Below are 23,856 nucleotides of genomic sequence, written 5' to 3'. Positions count from 1 at the left end.
CAAACAGAACTCGCACAGGTCCCATCTTCTCCTCATCCAATGTCTTCAGTCTATTTTATCCATTAGTGCTATCATATTGACTAAATTTAATAATAATAATAAGTTATGGTTTATTAGGTACCAATTATGTTTCAGATTCTATATTTGGTAAAAATCACATATTATCTCATTTAATTATCATAACAGCCCTGTGAGGTTGGCTTTATCATGTCCTTTTTGCATACAAGGAAAGTAAGGTATAAGGATACTTATATTAATAAGTGACACAGCTGTGACTGGAACCCTCTTCACATTTTCCTTATAAAAGACCACTTTACATTTGAACACAGAAAACTATAATTTCCATTCTCTCAGAGGTAGCTCCCTAAACTTTAAAATCAACCTAATTTGGAAGAAACAAGTAGGGACCTCATAAAAATTAATCAAGACACCACAGGGAAGCTAAAATGACTGACTCTAGCCTTCTGTACATTTGTTTAATTTTCATGTCAGTCCCTATTTTGTGAGGAAACTGCAGGTATATGATAAAAGAAGATGCTGGGTTTCTGAACCTAAAACAAGTCCTGTGGGTTCTACTTGCACAGTATCTCTCAGATGCATCAGCTCCCCTGCCTCCCCATCTCCACCGCTACCACCTCAGCACAGGCTAACATTCCCTCTCACATGGATTTGAAACCAGCCTCCTAGTGGTCTCAATGTCACAACTGTACTTCTCGCATCTCCTCCACTCCATTTGCCACACTGAAGCCAGAGCCATTATTTCATCACATCAAAATGCAAGTTGGTTTTTGAGACTCCCCTTCTTGAAAATGTTAAATGGCTTCCTATTACCTTTAGAATAAGGTTCAGAAGAACTGCCTTTAGAATAAGGTTCCTCAGCCTGGTTCCCAAGCCCTGCATGATCTGGCCTCAGTCTTGTCTTTGCTCCTCTCTCCCTCCTCCCCACTCCTGTCCCCATCTCATCTCGTTGGCTCACTCCTAGTGATCCTCAGATTCAACATCTGTTACACAGGGAGCCCTCTCTTCCTGGACTAGGTCATTGCCCTTTCTCCTGTTTTACCTTCAGGGCACCTTACTTTGCTTCCTGGTACTTAACACACTTGGTCTGCATTTATGGTTTTTTGTGCTTAATGCCTGGGATTCCCCTGCCACCCCCTCACCCCTGTCCCTGGCCGCCCACCCCTCTTCCACCCCCTATCCACTCCAAGCTCCATGAACACTGGGACCTTGTCTATTTTGTTCACTCTTGCAACTCCAACAGAGAGCACAGCACTGGCACACAGCAGGAATTCAACAGATAATTACTGATTAATGCATGAAGGGAGCCATGCCCCTGAGCGTCTGGTGTCCTGCAACAGTAATAACAGTGGCTAACTCTCTGATCACATATACCAACCCACGTATTTTTAAAGTCATTTTATATAAACAAACTCACTGATCTTCACAACAAACCCATGAGGTAGGCTCTAGTAGCATCTCCATTTCACAGATGAGGCACAGAGAGGTTAGGGGGCATACCCAAGGTCACACAGTCAAGGTCAGAGCCAGCACTTGAACCAGGGGCAGTCCGTGCTATTGGACTATTGCTATACTGCTCTTCTTAAAACAAAACTTTTTTTCCTCTCTCAATCTAGGGAAAAAATGAACATGTGGAATATCTTCAGTGCTTTTTTTTTTGATAGACAAGCTCAATTTTAAGGGACCTAATGATTTTTAAAAGTAACTGCAGGGCTCCCCTGGTGGCGCAGTGGTTGAGAATCTGCCTGCCAATGCAGGGGACACGGGTTCGAGCCCTGGTCTGGGAAGATCCCACGTGCCGCGGAGCAACTGGGCCCGTGAGCCACAACTACTGAGCCTGCGCGTCTGGAGCCTGTGCTCCGCCAACAAGAGAGGCCGCGATAGTGAGAGGCCCGCGCACCGCGATGAAGAGTGGCCCCCGCTTGCCGCAACTAGAGAAAGCCCTCGCACAGAAACGAAGACCCAACACAGCCAAAAATAAATTAATTAATTAATTAATTTAAAAAAAAAAAGTAACTGCATATTGTTAAATTCTACCTGGTATAACAAACTCAGGAGGAACGGGCATACCTATCCCAATGTAATCCCACCCAGCCCTTTCTACTCTGCTTGTAAACATCTTTTAGGTTAGAAGTCACCACTTATCCTTTGCTTAAATAATTCCTTGCTCTTGGGGAGGCTGGGGGTGGGGCTGGGGGGCAGGGATGCTAAGAACAAGGGTGAATGGAGCCATGAAAATTCCCAAAGCCGCCCGGTCTATACTGCAGCGCAAAGCCAGAGCGAGAAAACAGTGCACCTACGCTGCTTGTTTTATAACTCTGGATTTTTCAAGGAGATATTCAGAGATTCTTGCCCCCATCACAGCTCCAGTTGGTGTAAACATCATTTCCAGATATTTTCCAAAACGGCTGGAATTGTCATTGATGGCAGTGCATGCATTTCCAAAGGCTTCCACCAGAGAGTTGACTTGCAGAATTTTCTCTCTCAAGGTCTGATTACTTGCCTGTGCCAAACAAGAACAGTCAGGAGGAGCCTCCAGAAACATTACTCCAAAAGAGCTGCCACGCAAGGTCCACCCACACCACCCAGCCCGCAGATCTCACATTTATCCTCTGGGGGAAAAACTCCATTTGGGGAAATTAGCATCAATCACCAGCATTGTTTTCTCAGATGAGCATTTCCCCAGGTGTATAAGCATCAGATGAGGCTAGATTAGGTCATTAGTTTTTACAACCAGCTACACTTCTCTTAAAGTTCTTGACAGATAAAATGCCTGAAGAGCTTAGAAAGAATTTTAAATAGAGAGATCCCATCACTTTTCTCAGTTATTCACTATAATATTCAATAAACCTCATCTGTAAAAAATACTCTTAAATTTGTTCTTAGTCTCATAATACACTAATTCTGAGTATAAGCAACTGCTAGGGTATTTTTAAAGCTATACCTTCGATGTCCATTTCACCAAGCTGAAAATTTCCATTTCCCTCAACTTTTGTTCAGAGAGTTCTATTTTCCAATCCTTTAATCACCATAGTGGCTCTCCCTGCTCCTGCTCCTAATGTTTAACCACTTTTACTACTTAATGGCTGAATGTTTGTATTACATTGGAAACATGAAAAATTAATTGCCGATAATCTAGTAAATTGGTGCTGGCATTATTTTCTTCACTATGTGAAAGGTGGAGGACATGCTGACATCTTAAGAGGCCTAGCGATCAGGAGGTGAACATAATAAAGATGGAATGTTTCTATGTAACCCCTAATAAAAACCAGTATTTCCATCATTTAGAAAATACGCAGTCTTCTAACCACGATACAGAAAGCAGGTCGTCAATACCTTTCCCAAGAAAGTCAAATGCTGAACTATCAGGTGGGCGCTTTCCGTCTTCCCAGAGCCACTTTCTCCACTGATGACAATGCACTAACACAGAAAATGAAGCGTTGGTGAAGAATTCAAAGCACAGTAAATGCCCTGTGTGTTCAGCTATGGTTTTCATATAACATCCACCACTGTACACCTTAAATCTTCACTGAGCAATATATCTTAGGAATCTTTCCATTTCAGTACACCGAGAGCTTCCTCAACCTTTTCAGTCGTTTGTCGCTCCCTTATACAGATGTACCATAGTCTGTTTAACCCGTCCCATGTTGATGGATACTTGAGTTTTTCCCGATGTTATTACAAACAATACTGCAATGAATAACCCGATACGTAGGTCATTATATTTACATGCAGGTTCATTTGTAGAATAAATTCCCAGAAATGGGGTTGTTGGACCAAAAGGTAAACACATTTATAAGTTTGATAGATAATACCAAATTGCTTTCCTAAGGACTGTATCAGTATATGAAAGTGTCTGTTCTCCTGCACCCTCACCAACTGGCTATGTTGGATTTTTGCCAGTCTGATAGGCAAAACATTATACCTCGGTACAGTTTTAATTTGCACTTCTTTTATTATGAGTGAGACTGGGCATCCTTTCGTAAGTTTAAGGTCATTCATATTTTCCTTTTTTTGTGACCAGTCCATATTTTGCCTTTTTATATATATATATTATTGGTCTTTTATCATTTGTTTCTAGGAGCTCTTTGTGTATATATAAAGGAGATTAGTGGGTGTGGTATAATAAAAAAACATATATTTGGTCTTTGTCTCTGGTTCCTGGCACTGAGCTCCTAAAACCCTTGGAATGTCCTGAATGACGGGAGTGATGAGAGCATCCTTTGTTATTCACAGACAAGTCCCTTTCAACCAAACCTAACTGCTCACCAAGTGGTTCAAGGTGGAGCCCAAGATAGCTTCAGGATGGGGGCTGGTTACTAAAGAGACCAAACACATGATTTAGAGGGCGGGAAATTTCACCCCCGCCACCCCAACTTCTGGGGAGGAGAGAAGGGCCAGAGATTGACCGAGTCATAAAAACTCTTGAACAACAAGATTCAGAGAGCTTCCGGTGTGAATATGTTGCAGGCCTGGGAGGATAATGTGTGGAAGCTTTACGCCACTTTCCTTCCTGTATCTTGTCCTATGCATCTCTTGCATTTGGCTGCTCCTGAGTTGTATCCTTTATAAAAATCCAGTAAACCTAAGTAAAGTGTTTTCCTGAGTTCTGTGAGTCGTTCTAGTGAATTATCAAACCTGTGGGGGGCTGTGGGAATCCCTGAATTTGCAGTCAGCCAGGAGGAAGTGTAGGTAGCCTGGGTACCCCATTCACAGCTGGTGTCTGAAGTAGGGGCAGTCTTGTGGACTGAGTCCTGAACCTGTGAGGTCTGTGCTAAATACGGATAGTTCGTATCAGAATTGAATGCAACTGAATTGTTAGACATCCAGTTGGTGTCAGGGAATTGGAGAACTGGCTGGTGTTGGTAAAGACACACATTTAGTGTCAGAAAAAAGATAACACAGTGGGGTAATTTTTTAACTTGAGAAACACATATATCGCTCTTCATTTCCTTCCTTTCTATGAATTCTATGGACATTTCACAAGTCTCTGGGAAAGGTAAGAATGTGGAGAAGCCAAGTTTCTAACACATAGTGAATCCAGGTACTCCATTTCGTAACTGGCACTATTATAATCTCAATCAGCTCCTCAGCAAATCCAAAGCTGGGACTTCACAGGTCTCAGGAAATATACACATTGTGCTTCTCTCATAAAATTTTCCCACCACATTAGATTGTTTCTATTTCAAACAGAATAAAGACAGAAGGGAAAACACACATATTGAAAGTAAAGGAAGGGTCAAAGGTTGGATATGCCACTGCTGTGAATCAGAGGTCCAGAAAGTTAAAACGTATGGGTGAGCTTTGTGTTTAACTAGCACTGAGTTTAAGATTTGTTCAGTCTTTACCCAATTCATCACAATTTCTAGGCAGCTAAACAGTGTGGTGCAGAACCACTAATAACCTGTGTGCAGTATTTCATACAAAAAGGACTGGACCATGAAATTTCTGAGACCTTCATTGGAAAGAACTTCATGTCCATCATTCTCCATCCCATTTTCATGACAGTCATTGCCATGTCATCAGGTTTGTGTTAGCTCTATGTTCTTGTATTCATATTAGAATTATCCTTATTATATTTTACCAGGGGAAATGAGTGCCCTTGATAAGGACGTTTCACATTTCTTGAAAAGCGTTTTCACATTTTCCTGCTACTCTGGCTTTATCACTGTTCCTGTTCCACTGAGCTACTATTTTACTGCCTATTTCCTTGACTCAGCACCAGCAACCAGAATGGAAAGTTTTTAGGAAGATTTAAGAGCTGCAGAGGAGGACAGAACACATCCTACTGTGGGACTTGGTGGGGAAGGGCAGTAAGTTCTTACCTGGTCTTTGTTGAAAGTGACCATGCATTGGTAAGCAGCATCTGCTGATGCAAATATGTGGGGGGGATTTGAGGCACGTTTCACTCCATGATAAAGTCTGGAAAACTGAAAAACATTAACTTAAAGAACTCTTCTAATGTCCCAGTACCTTTTACCCACAAAACCAAGGCTTCGTCACTTATTAGGGGAATTGTGGCATCAGGGAGGCTGTAGAGCTGAGGCTCTGGAGTCTATAGAGCTGACTTCAAATCCCAGTTCTTCACTTACTGGCTTCCTAAGCTTGTGGAAGGGCATTAACTTCACTATGTCCTCATCTGCCAAATAGGCTTAATAATATTACCTGTCACACAGGTTCGTGAGAGATAAACAAGGTAACCCAATGCCTGGTATATGGTTAGCTGTTTTGTTACATATTAACTTAAAAAGTTACCCCCAAAATGTAACAATTCCATCTGTGTTGCATTATTATCTTCAGTTTGGGGTATGTACACCCCCAGGATGACATAATTTTATTCTCATTTTTTCTCCCTTTTCATTTTCCCTTGAGATTTCACATTTCCTATGAAGGAGCCACATGCTCATGAAGGATCCCTTACCTGTGGAGAGTATATGTTTAGATTCTGGAAGGGGTTTAAGGCAATTAAGATGTCTCCAACATATGTATAAATCAGTAAGTCCACATAACGCTTCTGCAACTGATGAATAATTGTATCCTAAGAAGAGGATAAATAGTACTGAGAGTAAACATTATTTCCAGTCAAGGGAGAGATCCTAAAAATAACAAATGTATTCTTACAAGAATATTTTTCTCTAAAACATTAAAATAGTCCATTTAAGTCATACCCTATTGATTAGGATCCTAATCATTAGGACCCTAATGATCCTAAATGCAGATATTTGCCTTGAAAAAAGAAAAAATTAGGAATATGCTAAAAGAATTCGCCCACTTAGGACTTGCTAAAAGACTCTGACATATGCAATAAAGATTTTGTTTGTTATTATGAAAAACATGTCTCACCCAACCAAAATGTTCTATTTAGAATTTGATTTAATAGGCCATTCCTATTAATAAAGTACAGACAAACTGTAACTTCATTTCTCAAAGTATTACACTTAAAATTTATGTGGTGGGAATGCAGAATTGAACAATTTTATATCACACTTTAGTGATTCATGCTTTGCAGTTAAGGGTCCCCAGAGTTAGAATCAGCAGAAGCAGCTCCAGTGCAATTAACAGCTCTATTAAACATGCATATTTTAAATGGGGATTATCACAGTTTCCAAATTTAGAATTCAAGCTATATTAGCTTCACTATTTCCCTAAATGAAGCTCCTCTTTATGAAGAACAAACAACTATCTTAATTTAAGGGTTAAGGTGCACTTTTCTATAAACAGAAAATAATTTCAGCTGATCTAGTACATCATTTAAGCCTACCATATAAAGGCCTTTACGGGAAAAATCCAAATCCTTTTCTCTTCATCATTTAGGACATTTGGGGGACTATAAATGCACACAACACTGGATCATAGTCACAGCAACCAAATGTTCCTGCGCTTCACCCCAAGGCTATACAAACAATTAAAGTTTCAAGTGACCTTAGGAGAATATCATCTACAACAGAAAGGTCACACCACTCATGTGAAACAAATGTCATTGGTGAAAATTGTCTACTAAATATTTAGTACCTCATCCAGAACCTCGAGATTGACCAAATCATCCTCAAGGCAGTATTTTTCTGCATCTTCCACATGATAGGGTCTTCTGGTATGCATCCTTTCATGCCTAGAGTTTATCCAGAGAATATTAGCACTAAGGCAGTAAAAAATACAGCAAACAGTAGGCCACAAGAACAACGCAGCCACAGTCTTACCACACAACGTGTTCAGAGACTTCAGAGAAGGGACAGGACGAGCAAGTCCAGTCCAGGTCCCCAGCTCTCTCCCCATCACTGCAGGGCTCCCAGGGGTAAGGGGAGCTCCAGAGCTCAAGCCTTCCACTGCCATGAGGAGCACAGCCAAGTGGGCCCATCTAACACTTATATCTGCTTTTCTTATGTGCCAACCACAGCACTTCCTTGCATTGTTTTCTGTTCAGTGTCAGGCATGTAATTCTCACTAGGGTACTTCCCTTGAGGTCCCCTCCTGCTGTCCACCAGCACCACCCCATGTGTCTTGAGAAATTTTTAAAACTACAGAAAACTTCAGAGAATAATATAGCAGATACCAACGAATCAATAAATGCTTACATTTTATCTTGTTTATTTTAAAGCCCTCTGGGACCCATGTTCCATCCCACTCCCCTTTCCTGAGTGACCGCTATTTTGTGGGTATCCTTCCAATCTAAAATTATTGGTCATACACATATTTGTACCCATAATACACAGATTTTGTATGTTAAATTATAAAAATGATATCATACTAGTGGTTTCATTTTGCAAATTTACTTTTTTCCATTCAACATCATGATTCCCCACCCACCCCTTCTCCCATCTCTCTCTCTGTCTCTCTCTCTCTTTCCATATATATATATATGTATATATGGACCTGTGATGATACTGGGCATAAAAGGTGACAGGGGTAGACACACACACATACATACATAAGAGAGAAAGACAGGGAACGAGGGAGAGAAAGAGAGAATGAGAGTGAGTGAGCAAGTGACTGTCACTTTAATCACTGGGTAATATTACATCATATAAATATGTACCAATTTCTTTACCCAGTCTTGATCAACATTTAGGCTGATTCCAACTTTTTGCTATCAAAAACAAAGCAGCACTCAGTATCTTTATGTGCATCTCCTTGTGTACATATGTGAGATTTTTCTCTTGGGAGTGTACTCACCATTTAAAAAACTTCCTGCCTATTAGATTAAAAGTTACTTCCTAATCCCTATTATTGATAGATTTGAAGAAGGAGTATTTTAAGCATGGTATTAGTCATCTCCAGTGCTAGAACCAATTTTGCTGTTAATTCATATAAAAGTCCAAAGAGCTGAAACTTAATTTTACTTAATAACGTCAAATTTATAACCTAAGCATTTTTAAATTATTATTAGACAGAACAGTTTATTCATCTGTATTCTAACATATTAGTGATGTCAAAGAAAAATCATATCTGTTTGAAAAACAGCTTTTTTAAAAAACTCAGAGCTGCTTCTATCTAGCCACTTTGCCAAATAAAACAACAGGAGGGTACACATTTCTGGCCAAATCCTCTTCACATAAAACCCAAGCATTTTTTTCCTTTGAAGTTCACCATAAAACAAAATATTGCAACATATTTTTAATAAATTAAATTCTCATCATATTATATTCAGCTAGTTTACCTCCTTCCTAAATTTATATCTTGCAATCGTATGAAATAGTCTATGTTACGAGTTTATTTCAAGCATCTTTTGACAAAGAAAGTCAGGAATTTTAAAAAAATCCACAGCTCTGGTTCGGGTAAGATGAAGTAAGTACTCTCCATTCTGTCTCCACATTGAATGCAACTAAATACCTTGGACAGAATGCGTGGTACTCTGAGAAGTATATGGTAACAGGCTGACCGGGGGAATCAGAATTCAAAATATCACTGAGTCAATGGTGAGTTTCCTGAGATTTTTTTTTTTCTTCCAGTAACTCCTGACCTGGACTTGAAGTCAGCCTGAACTGTATATAGGGATGTCAAACTGCACGCTGGATGACATTTTTACAGCCAACTAAAAATGGAAGCATTGACAAACCTCACTTGCAATATCACAAATAAATAAACTCTAGTAGAAAGTCGTGACTATAACTGTGAACATGTACAATGCAATACCACCAGGATCGAAACTGTCATCTTCTGAACCCTGAAGAGCTTATCTGTATATCTATCTCACAGATTTAACCTCCAGGAATCATGCAGATGCTGTCCGCAAATCTGAGCTTGCAAGGTATTTCCACTCTGATACAGACCACTTCATTTTCTCACTCAGGGAAAAAAATATATTCCAGCCCTATCTCAGTATTCCCCAACTAGTGTTCTTCTGAAACTGCTACGTGCTTCATTTTCCTGCTTTGGCTATAGTGTTTGGAGAGAATGAAGAGAAAAAAATTATTTATTCCAATTTTTATCTTTTTTAATTTACATTATCCTAGAGTACATATATTTATTAAAAGTGTTACATTGTTTTATATTTGTCTATTTTTAGTTAAAATTAATCAAAAGAAATTTGGTTTAAATTTTTTTACAGTTTTGAGTTAAATAATTTGTTATCACCAGTAACCATCAACTTAAATTTCCTTTAAGTTCACATGCTCCACCTAGTGCCTTACTTGAGAATAGCATCTATTATCAATTTTTGCTGAAGAATTCCTTGTTTAATGTGAAAATTACAGATTTCCAACTAAAAACTTTGGATTGAGTATTCCAAAGCTTAGAGGAATGGAGAGATAGGTAAATGGTTGGATAAAGCAAAAGGCATTCTATTAAATTAAGAGTATATGGTAAGGTATTATAGTTTTGATGATTTAGAAGATATTTTCAAATCCCAACAAAGTCTGTACTGCTTTTTGCTAGATTTTCTATTTGTTTTCATGAAGCCCTAAGTATGTTGTTTGCCAAGCCTGGCTTCCCAGACAAATGGAGTTTGGGGGTTAAAGCTTAGAGAGGATGAGACTCAAAGCCCTGGCTTAGGCTGGTTCTTGGAGTTTGGTTTTGGTGTGGTGTGGGGCAGGTAGTGGTGAGAAGGGTTGACCTAAGGATTCAGGGATCAGGAAAAGGGGAAACTGGTGTCTGAGTCCCCAGTTCAAGTAAGGTGGGAATGAGGGCAATTCTGAAACATCAGGTCTAAGGCAATGGGCGGAGAATAAGAACTGGATCTGAGGAGTGGGTGAGACAGAGCCAGAGGTGGAGACTGGGAGCTCCCCTAAAACAACAGTGGGCACAAATGAGACAGAGGATGGGGGATTTTTGGAATGTCTTAGGTCCAGCCCATGAGGGGGGAAAGAAGCTGTAGAAGGTACCAGGTTAGTTCAGACACTGGGGGAATAAAGTCCTAAAGTGCTGTTGGCTTCACTATAATTTAATCTCTATACCTGCATTATGGTTGAAACCATTTCTGGGAGTTCTCTTTGATATCTCATCACTGGGCCTGCAGACTTCTTTGTTTGAGCTGCTGGCCCTATGAATAATATTGACAAAATATTATATATTTTGTCCAAAAGTGATTCCTTAATCCCTTAGCCTGTTCCTGTCTGTCAACTTTGCCTGTGGAAGCAGTAACATCCATGTAGGCAGGTCCACACTGGGCTGCAGGAGCTTCACGTAGGTATGGCAGGAGGCATTCTTCCCTTCGTGTCCAACTATGTTGAAGAACAAAGAATAGAAGGAAGGCCTCTAAATTATAATTCAAGGGTAGGAAGGAAACAAAATCTTTATTTTGTAAGAACAGCTGGTTCTTATTAGTTGCCCATTTTATACACATCAGTGTATACATGTCAATCCCAATCGCCCAATTCATCACACCACCACCCCACCCCCTGCCGCTTTCCCCTCTTGGTGTCCATACGTTTGTTCTCTACATCTGTGTCTCTATTTCTGCCTTGCAAACCGGTTCATCTGTACCATTTTTCTAGGTTCCACATATATGTGTTAATATACGATATTTGAAACAAAATCTTTTAGTCTAAAAATGACAGGGGATGTGCTATTGAGAGGTGAAACTCTGCCCTGAAAAATGCCTGATGGTCTTTTAGACAGTCGTCCTATGGCAGGAGGAACATTGGGAAGGCCACCTCTACCTCCACTCCTCTACACTCAGGATCAGAGCCCTTTCCTCCATCCAAGAGTGGAACCGGAAGGAGTGGAAAATGACTAACACTCCCACCGGATTCCAGATAAGTAAGTAAAATCTGTTGGGGGTGGAGAAAAAAGGAGTAAAGAAAAGGAGTAAGGGAGAGGGTCCAGGCTCAAAGGTGGTGGTCCTCAAGAGTCTAAGACAAAGGCTTCTGAAGCCATGTACAAAGCTCAGGAACAAGTTGACAATTTGGATAGATTAGAGGAACCATTCCCTTATCGCCACATTCAATGGATCTCATATAGTAAGGAAAATGTTACTCAAAATTGGGGATAGAGTACTATTACTCCAACAAAGGTAGTGATGTTGAATATTTCTTCCAAATCATTATTTCCATTTCAGTGTACCTCTTGATAACAGAGTGGATGAAAGAGAAACTTTTTACTATAATCACATAATCATGGACCTAGCATGAGAAAAATAATGGCAAAGCATCTAGGTGTAACACCATCCTACTGAGATCCAAATATGAGTAAAGTTACCACCTAGATAACTTTAACTACATGAGCTCGATCTTGATCTGAAATTTAAGCTTATATCTATCAAACAAACATTATAATACATAGATTAAAAAATACAAGAATTATTTGGGTGGAAATCTCTATAGTATCTCCCTGTTTTTTCATCCAAGCATTGTTTTTGACCAGAATTTCAATAGATCAGCATCTTATCAATTATATTAAGTGTATTTGATATAGCTATCTTCTCTAGGCAGCAAGAATCAGTGACACCAGCAGAAAATTAAATATTAATTCACTCATTCAGTTATAGATAGAGATAGATAGCAGATTACATCAGGGTATGGATTTATTTCTTGTCTGTTAGGAAAACAGGAAAATCCTTAACCTGCTATGTGGCAAGCATCTTCAGCACTTGATGAAGTAATCATTCAAAAGTCATTCATTTGCACAGGATTCCAAGAACCCAACAGTGTATGTAATGTGATGTATGTGTATATATGTGGTGGGGGGTGCATGTTTGCAGGTAAAAGAGGAAGCGAGTGAGCAAGACTTACTAGGGAAAGCTCAGCAGTGAAGCAGTCAGTGACAAATCTGTTTTTAAGGGCCACTGCTGTTGGTTGAAAAGAAATCAGAAAAGCTGAGGTCACTGTTTTAATCAGCCTCAGGCAAATTGCAAGGGTAGAATCAAAATCCATTAAACAGAGCAGGGAAACAATCAGCAACTTAATTGTTCTACCAAGTAATACTTGGTAGTAGACCCTTGGCATTTGAGGATTTAACATTTGTGGTTTCAGCTAGTCCCAAACCACCCACAGGGGAACAAACAATGTGCTGGGTTTTGCAATTTTCCTGAGGCTAGAAGTTGAGTCCATGATGGGAGGCTGGAAGGTGGGAGTGGGTCAGGTCACAGCACAGCCAACCAGCGCTTTTCCTGCCTCTACTCTAATTGCAGACAGAGGTTTTGCACTTTTCCCACTAACCCTTGTGAAGTGATTTTTTAAAAAGCATGTTTTCATGTCGACGTCTCTAACTTTGATAGTGACATGATATACCAGATAATATTGATGAATTCAGGGATTTGCAAAAGTGATTTGGGGAAAAATTCCTTTTGAAAGTCAAAGAAATGGGAGCTGATGTAAAGGAAATGACCAAATTGTTTAACAGCATCCCTGACAGGTTAAGTAAAAATGTAGCCCTAAACTATTGATCACAGAATATTAGGGCTATGTGACTTCCTTTGAGAGTCAGCCTTGGATGCATAACCTCTCTACTGTTCCTGAGTCGAACATATGCTATAGAAAAATTATAAGTTACTGGAAAAACTTAAATTCCAATGATTTCACTCATTCAATCAGCATCAGGAAATGGTATCAAATCTCAAATAGTACAGTGTCATTTCTCCATAGGTGCCTCATATACATAATGTGCAATGGGAATGGATCACAGTCTGGCTGTCCCAAGAAACTGCACCATTCAGAAGAGCTAGAACACTTACACCAGGAGAGGAGCGGTGGGGCCTCACCATTCAAGCTCTTCTTTATACTGTGAATGAAAAATATCGGCTGCCTTATCAGCGAACAGAGGATGTGCAGCCATCAAGCCATCACATTACGGCATCTACCAAGATGAGTTCTGAGGGAACTGAGGATGGAAACAGGATGTCTGATGCCCATCATTTAGCAGTCAACTGCTGCAGCCACCCAGCAACTGTGCACCTTGAGGAGACTCAGGATGTGAAAGCACAGGACACTGGCCCCAGATAGCTGAGGTGCATATGGAAGGAATGACTCCAGTGAGCCCAGACTCTTGCATCGTCCCATATACAGAAAAGTGCTAAATTCCTTAACTTGAGATATCTGGTTTTCTTTAAGTAACAATCAACCACCTGGTCTTTGCTGCAAAAAAACTCCTACATATCCTGGCTCCCCGCCTTGCATCTTCAGAGCAGTCTCCCAGAGTTATCTGAGATGCTGTGACCCAGGCTTAAGCCCTCATTTTTGTCCACCAAATAAAACGTAACTCTCAACTTTTAGGTTGTGCATTTTTTTTTCAGTCAACAATACACAGTACAGCTTCTGCTCTATTGTGAATGAGCTCTCCATGATTCCTAGCCTTATTCCTGAATACGTGTCTATTTCCTTATCATAGCTGGAATGGACCATTTCCTCATAATGTTCCTGCCTCCTTCCACCTTCCATCCACTCGTGGTGGGGGGTGGGGTGGGGAAAGGAGTGCCCTCCTTGCTCCCCTCTGCCTTTTTCCATCCATTGTTCTCCCTAACCAATCTCTCTCTTTTAAAAAGTTCACATCACCCTCTCGTACCATCTTCTCCAGCACTTAACCCCCATTTTCCTTTCTCTCTACTCCTTCCCCTAATTCCAGTCTTTGGTTTTCCCATACCCTACCAATCACTTTGTTAATTCTTCTCACGTTCTAATTTCAAGATTCCTCTTTGTCAATTCTTTAAAAACTTTTATTTCTCCTCCACTGAAGTTGTCCACAAGTTCAGCTATGACTAGTTCCCAATAATCTCTCAAAAGTTCCCAAGGAGATGAATATAGATGCAAAAATCCTCAACAAAATACTAGCAAACAGAATCCAAAAACACATTAAAAGGATCATACACCACGATCAAGTGGGATTTATCACAGGATAAATGCCCTTGCTCCCAGGGATGCAAGGATTCTTCAATATACGCAAATCAATCAATGTGATACACCATATTAACAAATTGAAGAATAAAAACCATATGATCAACTCAATAGATGCAGAAAAAGTTTTTGACAAAATTCAACACCCATTTATGATAAAAACTCTCCAGAAAGTGGGCATAGAGGGAACCTACCTCAACATAATAAAGGCCATATTTGACAAACCCACAGCAAACATCATTCTCAACGGTGAAAAACTGAAAGCATTTCCTCTAAGATCAGGAACGAGACAAGGATGTCCACTCTCACCACTATTATTCAACATAGTTCTGGAAGTCCTAGCCACGGCAATCAGAGAAGAAAAAGAAATAAAAGGAATACAAATTGGAAAAGAAGAAGTAAAACTGTCACTGTTTGCAGATGACATGATACTATACATAGAGAATCCTAAAACTGCCACCAGAAAACTGCTAGAGCTAATTAATGAATATGGTAAAGTTGCAGGATACAAAATTAATGCACAGAAATACACTAATGATGAAAAATCTGAAAGAGAAATTATGGAAACACTCCCATTTACCATTGCAACAAAAAGAATAAAATACCTAGGAATAAACCTACCTAGGGAGACAAAAGACCTGTATGCAGAAAACTATAAGACACTGATGAAAGAAATTAAAGATGATACCAACAGATGGAGAGATAGACCATGTTCTTGGATTGGAAGAATCAACATTGTGAAAATGACTATACTACCCAAAGCAATCTACAGATTCAGTGCAATCCCTATCAAATTACCAATGGCATTTTTACTGAGCTAGAAAAAATCATCTTAAAATTTGTATGGAGACACAAAAGACCCCGAATAGCCAAAGCAATCTTGAGGGGAAAAAAACGGAGCTGGAGGAATCAGACTCCCTGACTTCAGACTATACTGCAAAGCTACAGTCATCAAGACAATATGGTACTGGCACAAAAACAGAAACACAGATCAACGGAACAAGATAGAAAGCCCAGAGATAAACCCACGCACCTATGGTCAACTAATCTATCACAAAGGAGGCAAGGATATACAATGGAGAAAAGACAGTCTCTTCAATAAGTGGTGCTGGGAAAACTGGACAGCTACATGTAAAAGAATGAAATTAGAATACTCCCTAACACCATACACAAAAATAAACTCAAAATGGATTAGAGACCTAAATGTAAGACTGGACACTATAAAACTCTTAGAGGAAAACATAGGAAGAACACTCTTTGACATAAATCACAGCAAGATCTTTTTTGATCCACCTCCTAGAGTAACGGAAATAAAAACAAAAATAAACAAATGGGACCTAATGAAACTTCAAAGCTTTTGCACAGCAAAGGAAACCATAAACAAGACGAAAAGACAACCCTCAGAATAGGAGAAAATATTTGCAAACGAATCAACGGACAAAGGATTAATCTCCAAAATATATATATATAAACAGCTCATTCAGCTCAATATTAAAGAAACAAACACCCCAATCCAAAAATGGGCAGAAGACCTAAATAGACATTTCTCCAAAGAAGACATACAGACGGCCACGAAGCACATGAAAAGATGCTCAACATCACTAATTATTAGAGAAATGCAAATCAAACCTACAATGAGGTATCACCTCACACCAGTTAGAATGGGCATCATCAGAAAATCTACAAAAAACAAATGCTGGAGAGGGTGTGGAGAAAAGGGAACCCTCTTGCACTGTTGGTGGGAATGTAAATTGATACAGCCACTATGGAGAACAGTATGGAGGTTCCTTAAAAAACTAAAAATAGAATTACCATATGACCCAGCAATTCCACTACTGGGCATATACCCAGAGAAAACCGTAATTCAAAAAGACACATGCACCCGAATATTCATTGCAGCACTATTTACAATAGCCAGGTCATGGAAGCAACCTAAATGCCCGTTGACAGACGAATGGATAAAGAAGATGTGGTACATATATACAATGGAATATTACTCAGCCATAAAAAGGAACGAAATTGAGTCATTTGTTGAGACGTGGATGGATCTAGAGACTGTCATACAGAGTGAAGTAAGTCAGAAAGAGAAAACCAAATATCATATATTAACACATGTATGTGGAACCTAGAAAAATGGTACAGATGAGCCGGTTTGCAGGGCAGAAGCTGAGACACAGATGTAGAGAACAGACATATGGACAGCAAGGGGGGAAAACTGCGGTGGGGTGGGGATGGTGGTGTGCTGAATTGGGCGATTGGGATTGACATGTATACACTGATGTGTATAAAATTGATGACTAATAAGAACCTGCAGTATAAAAAAAAAAAAAAAAAGTTCCCGAGGACTCAGTTCTGCAATCTCTTTTCTCACCATCCTCTCACTGAATCTGCTTTTTGTCTTCATTGTAACTGCCAGTTACATGTAACTCCATTGTAACTGCCCTGACCCAGACCCACATTCAAAGTCAATAAGCCACTCTGGCTTCACTTTCTTCCAAATCTCCAAAAAGACCTCAAGGATACTCTCCTACTCAGATTCTCTTGCCCCCGTGTCCACCCATCAATGTCCATCCAAGCCAGTCTCCAGCCTGAAGAAGACCACAGTATCTGCTTTCTCTACTCCTACTCCTGCGGCTAAGAATTGGTAGAGATGATAGATGGAAAAGGTGATGGTGCTGATGGTACAATTTTGCAGAGGTTCTAATGCCAAATGCTCTCCTGAATGCTCTACATGCATTATCTTAAACACTGATTAACTTCACTACAACGTAATGCTATTCAGTTAAGTTCCACCTGGGTTTTCTGTGCTATTGCGCAATCGTTATGTCCACCTTTAATGAACCCTTTATCATACTCCTCATAGCGGCTATTTCAAAGATTTAACACTTCCCTGGAGTCCACAGCTCACTTCCAACTTTGAGACCACTTTGCTTACTTTTTTTTGGAAAGCTAAAGGCCATTCAACATGAGTTTCCTCATAGTATCTCCTCTGCCTCTTGCTCCCCACCTCTCAAATTTTCTGGATATCTTCATCTAACCTTTCTGTGTCTTTCTCAACCTAGAGATTCTTTCTAAGTTCAATCTTCCTCTTAGGTGCTTGATCTCCCTCCCTCTTGCTTCCTCTGTTACCTTCTCTCTATTTTCAATGTCTCCCTCTATATAAGATCCTCCCCTTCACCTATCCAAGTTCTTCCCCATCCTTTAAGAACCTGCCTTCTTCTCTGCAAGCCCCTGAAAATACCAACTTCTTTCGCCCCTGGAGAAAGTACTGAAGAGGACAGAACATTCCCTGCCTTTGCAGGAACAGTAAAACAGTAAAAAACAGTAAAAAAATTTCCCCCTGTAGGCTGTAGTTCTCATTTCTCTGCATTAGCTCTCAAAACTAAACAAGTCTCTGCAGTTGGGGGTCTCAGGACTGTTTGGACCATTGAAGAACACTTCTTTGGGCAGAAAGCTGGAAGCTTTGTGTAATACCTGGAAATACATGGCATTGCATAGGCTATGCATGGCATTTGATAGGATATGAAGAAGAAGCAAAGTAAGTCTTTTTACTGGTCTCTGTCTCTGAGTGTCTTGCAATTTCTGTGTGATTACAGTCTGAACCAGGGTAGGGAGGCAGCCAATTCAGGTAGACCCTGTGACGTTTCTCTCTTTCCCTAATATCTCTCATCCAATTCACCACTAAGTCTTGACAATACCATTACCTTAATACCTTCTGTTATTTACAATTGCCACAATCTGCTCTCACTAGCCTCCCTAGCTCCAGCCTTGCCCAGCTCCATTTCATTCTCCACACTGCAATCAGAACAATCTTCCTAAAGTACATCTCTGCTTGAAATCCTTCTGTGGCTCCCAAGTGTCTAAGGAACAAATCCAAGCTCCTTAGCCCATCATGCCCTGGCCCCTGCCTGCCTTGTTTCTCCCTCCCCACATCCCATGCCAAGCTCCAGCAATGCCAACTAATTGTTCACCAAATCCCCTAAGCTCTCTCCAGCCTCTGTGCCTTTACCCTTTGCTCATTCTTTCCTCCACGTGGAATAACCCCCCTTCCCCAACTATCTTCTATTCGTTCTTCAGGACAGTTCAAGGATCACCTTCCCACCAGTTTCCAGGGTCTACCCTTCCCAGGTACTCTGGGAGGTACTCCGGGCAACCCTCTATCCAGGTACTTTTCATTCTGAGCTCTTCTCATCTGATTCTTGTCTGTTTCACACACTGGACTATTAGCTCTTTATCAGGAACTGTATCTGATTTCCTCTGTTCGGCAGAGGGCTTGACACATACACACATATAAATATCTCTGGAATGAATAAATGAATAAATTAGATTTTAAAAAAGAGACAGAAATTTATATTTTTAACATTTAGTATCTCAGTACTGTTTATTTTCATGATGTTGTTTGGTACGTAAATAGAGATGAATTTGCACAGATTAAGGCCAAAAGAAACGGAGGACTGAATTAAACAGACCACAACGTATACAACTTCTACAACTACTGCTACCATTGACTGAGGTTTAACTCTGTTATCAACATTAAGTATTTTTTAATGTATTGACTCAACCCTCAAAATAATCTCCATCTTATAGATGAAGAAATTTTGGAACAGAAAAATTTAATAACTTGTCCATAAGTGGTTGAGCTGGGGTTCAAACCTGGCAGAGTCAGGGTTTTTTTAACCACTGCATTGTACCACTTGCTGTGTGACCATAATTGTGCAGAAAAATGTAAATTGGGTATTCACCTCACTCATCTATGCGCTCACATCAATTATTCTTTGTTTATTCCACCTTAACTTGGAAACTCACAACTTTAAATATATTGAATTACCAGCATCAAATGATATTCGAGAATTTTTCCGGATGGGCTTAAAAAAAACACCCATGTAGCCAACTCCCTGCCACTTGCTAAGAGGAAGTAATAGTGTAGGACAGGTGGTAAGATGTGTTAATTTCATGCATCGTGTTTCCTTTAGAATTTTCCTTTCTCCTAAAAAAGTGGCTGGTTAAAGTTTTGATACCTATTTGTGAGGTTGTATTTTTTTAGTGACTTTTTCAAAGAAACACAAACTTCTCAGTGAAACTGAAGATTACAAAGACCCTGAGAGAAGGGTCTTTGACCATATGAGGCCTTTGACATCAAAGGAGTTAACAAAGATAAAGAGAAATTAGAGACGGGGTGAGAGAGCCTGAAGTCCTGGCTTTCTATGGTAAAGGGAGAAAAGTGTTTAAAAAGAGGACACACATCTGGACAGGCAAATTCAGGCAAAAGTGAAAAGCTGAATAACTTTGCAACTAAGTTTCAGAAATTGTTCTGCAGGAAATCAGAAGAAACAAGAAGATACCTGATTCAACGGAGAGCATTTAAATTCTGAGTTTGTTTTTTTTGCTTGGTTTGTACTTTATTTCATCTTCATTTTTGATGGCGGTGCTCTGTGTGTGTGTGTGTGTGTGTGTGTATGTGTGTGTGTGTGTGTGTGTGTGTGTGTGTGCATGTGTATGGTAGAGGGGTGGTGGCTGGTGGATAGGAACAAAAGCAGAGGAAGAAACGATTTCAGTTCCCTGGGGCTTAAACACAAATTCTACTGCTTCAAAAGGCAGCAAGTTACAAGAATTTCTCTGCATTTCTCTACCCCACGGGCAAGCCATAGAAAGAGAAGTTGCAGTGGAAAAGGGAAAAGAGTAGGAAAAATTTGTTTTGAGCTATCAAAAAGGGAAACTGGGTTGTGGGGGGCGGGGGGGGGGTGAAAATCAGCAAGATACAGTCACCTTGAAACTATGCCTCTAGCTCCTAGAGTTCTGATGCTCTTTGATTTGTAAACAGTTTTCTGCAGAATACACGAATATTTCCAGAACTTGTGACTTGTGATATTTTAGTTTCTTCACCTCCAGTCCTTTGAATGTTCTTTTAGTAATAATGGATTAGAGCTTATCTGCATCCTGGCCAGTTTTGTAAAACCAAATAATTGCTGAGCTGCGGAAGCAGCTTTATTTGCATTTAGTTTTTTTTAAAGAGAAATTCTGCCACCCTCTGGACAGAAACCAAAGATCTATTTCTTAGAGACCACCACAGAATACTGTTTTAAGCAACTGCCCTTGAAAATAAACATTTATTTTTTTTAATCTACTCTATAAAAATAGGAGAGGGGGAAAATCACAGTTGCTTTAGATAGCATAGATGATATCTGGGGAAAAAAATCATTTAAAAATACTAAATTGCCTCTAAGGAATTTTTAACTAAGAAAATGGGCTCAGAGCACTTTAGAGAAAAAGCCTCCAGTGTAATCTTTCAAAAACCACCTTATACTTATACTTCTACTCTCTAGCCTGCAATAGCCAAGTAAAGATTTCTCACACAATCTCAGCCGTGGCTGCTTTCATCCAGTTTTCTTTATTGGTGGAATTTTTAAAAACCTACATGTATATTAAATATAAATATATATGCATTGGTTTTTAACTAGAACATGAGGGTGGAGTGAGATTTCAGCCACAGTTGAGAGAAATTAGCCATAAGAGCACAAATGGGCAGCTTGTTTCTGAAGCTCTCCTGCTCTCATCCACCGGGCGTGGAGTACTTAATGCCATGTAAATGAAACTTTAAAATGCACGGATGTGATAATTACCGGTAATAATGCTGGGCAAATCAAAACACATGACATGCCGTTTTTTTCATAAATAACCAGAGAGAGGAAGCAGGAAGACGCCGAGGACCCTACCTGGTTTTAACAACAGGATTTAGATGCTTCTGGTCTTGAAGGACCTTGGCCAGCTGTTTTTGCAGAAACAAAACCTTCCCGTGGACTCCCTTAATAAATGGGTGGTCGAGGAGATGTGTGACGGAAGGCCGCTTTTCAAAATCCTTAATAAGACACCTGTTTACAAAAATCAACAAACAAGTGAAGTACAATCTTAGAAACCTGGCTCCCCTGTAAATACGGGAGAGAGGAGGAGAAAAAGCTCATTTATAAAACCTGATCACTAACCTTACATAGCTCTTTCTTTATTCATAGGTACCAGAACAGAAAAAACATTCTCTATAGTTGAATTGATCAAAACATCAGAAATCTATTTTAGTTCGCTTTAAATATACATTGAAAACACAATCAATTTAATTTGAAATATTCAAAACACTGAAAAATAGACTGGCCAGACTGAATTTTCTGTCTGAATTTTCATTACAGAAAAATGTTTACAATGGAGCCAAGCTGATTAGTCTATATACTTTATTTTAGAAGTATATGAAATGTCCACTATTTGGTGGTGGGGAAAATGCATTTAGGAGTTTGCAAGGATAGAAACGAATCATAAAGAAACTTTCACAGAGAAAATTCAACCCCTTGATTTCTAATATCTTCTGAAGAAGCAGAAAAACCTCAGAACAGGAAGTGACTACAATATAGTTCAGATGAATTGGAATGGAATTATTCAAACAGGGAACAAAAAGTCCATACAAAATGGTAAAAATTGGGTTGCATTTAAACTCCTCTGTGGTTAATTGGTTAAAACCGCACCGATATAACCACTTTCTGTTTCAGGTTCAATGCCCTTTTCAAAGAAAACAATGATTCAGTACATTTTGCTGTGTGATGTACGTTATTAAAGACGATTTTGACACAGGAAATCTCTAGTGAAATTGAATCTGATGAATACCCCTCCAATTACCATTGCATTTCCATTCTGAGTAGCTGCCCTTGACGGGAGGAAGAAATTTCAACATCCGCCCTTTTAAGTTATCAGTTTTTATTTAGCTCACGTTGGAAGGCTTAGGATAAATACTAGATGCCATTCTACCCGCTCCATGAAATAAATGTTTCCAGTTTTCCCAATAGTGACATGCCGGCAACATGTAAAACACAACATATTTAAAATGATGAAACGCACTGACAAATGGTAAAATGTTCAGCCTCACGCTGAGCATCCTTTCAAAACATTTAAGCAGAGTTCCTAGAACAATCCTCAACTGTTGGTTTTACAAAAGGGCCTTAATCTTTGCGTTTCAAACCACTTTCGCATCGCTCGACTTCTAGTCCTGAAAGATATTCAGTAAATTTCCCAGTCACCCCGTTTTAGAATTGATTCAGGGATTTCCTATCTATTGGAACTGGAGCTTTCAGCTAGAAAAGCCAAAAGAACCTAGATTATCTCCATTCTGCTGCCTGCACGACTATAAATACCACCTCTGTCTCGCTATGGGGAGAAATCAATCATTTGACTTTTATGGGTCCAGGGGCCTTTTGTATTAATCTATTATATTTCCTACTAAAAATAAAAAAATCAGTGCACATGCTTAAAAAAAGTACTCCGTTCATGTTTTTACATCAGCAATGTTCCCTAGATTCCATGTATATTAATCCATATATAATTATGTGACTACCAAAGGAAAATACATGCTAACGTTTCCCTAAGCACCTGGAAAAAAGGAACCTCTTGGTAGTTTATACGGTCAGTAATACAGGTGTATGCCTCATCCTCCTAGCTTGAGAGATGGTGTATAAAAACACCCCAAATAAAGTCTGTGTCTTCTGAGAATTCCTACTGAAGATGGACATGGTGGCTTTGCACATACCCCCGCCCTCCCAGAGGGCGTGGGTAGGATGGGAGACCAGGAACTGCTGGGACCCCCAGCTAAGCCTGTCCAGGGATCTGGCGCAGGTCACATTACATCTGTCTCTCATCACCAAATAGACATACTCCCTGTACCCAAGTATATCCCCAAACACAGGGAGATGGATTTCTTAATCGGTCTCCCCACCTTTTTTTTTTTGCTTTCTGGGCAACTCTCAACTGCTTGTTGACTAGTGTCAAAACTTCAGATGAGTAAACTCAAGGGGGCTGAAAGTGGGAGGTGTAACAATTAATAGGAAATTCAGAGCAGGTGAATGGGAAAGTGAACAGGCGCTGCCTCTACCTTCTCCCTCAGGATGGGTGCCTTGGAACAGTACTCCCGGTGATTAAAGCTCCTTAGATAGGGTTTGAGAGAAGCCAGGAAACCCATACTCCAGCCTTATGAAAATAGGTGTCTGCTAGATTCTGGGGGTGCAATTAAAGGTGCTATATCTTGTTTCATAATTTTAGCATC

At 39.8% G+C, this 23,856-nt stretch overlaps 1 protein-coding gene across 1 annotated transcript in view; it reads right to left on the bottom strand.

Moving 5' to 3' along the window:
• MYO3B (myosin IIIB) overlaps positions 1-23,856 on the bottom strand; it is a 638,187-nt gene that overhangs the window by 254,137 nt on the left and 360,194 nt on the right. The window contains exons 9-14 of the mRNA XM_082465327.1: positions 21,494-21,649; positions 7,531-7,627; positions 6,440-6,556; positions 5,844-5,948; positions 3,355-3,438; positions 2,319-2,521 (exon numbers count right to left, since the gene is read on the bottom strand). Of these exons, the coding sequence (XP_082321453.1) occupies positions 2,319-2,521; positions 3,355-3,438; positions 5,844-5,948; positions 6,440-6,556; positions 7,531-7,627; positions 21,494-21,649 (762 nt within the window). The remainder of the gene's footprint in view (positions 1-2,318; positions 2,522-3,354; positions 3,439-5,843; positions 5,949-6,439; positions 6,557-7,530; positions 7,628-21,493; positions 21,650-23,856) is intronic.

The sequence above is a fragment of the Balaenoptera physalus genome (assembly GCF_965194825.1).
Source record: "Balaenoptera physalus genome assembly, chromosome: 6".
NCBI classification, from domain to species: domain Eukaryota; kingdom Metazoa; phylum Chordata; class Mammalia; order Artiodactyla; family Balaenopteridae; genus Balaenoptera; species Balaenoptera physalus.
The sequence above is the reverse complement of the archived record's forward strand: the minus strand, read 5'-3'. Positions and strand labels throughout refer to the sequence as shown.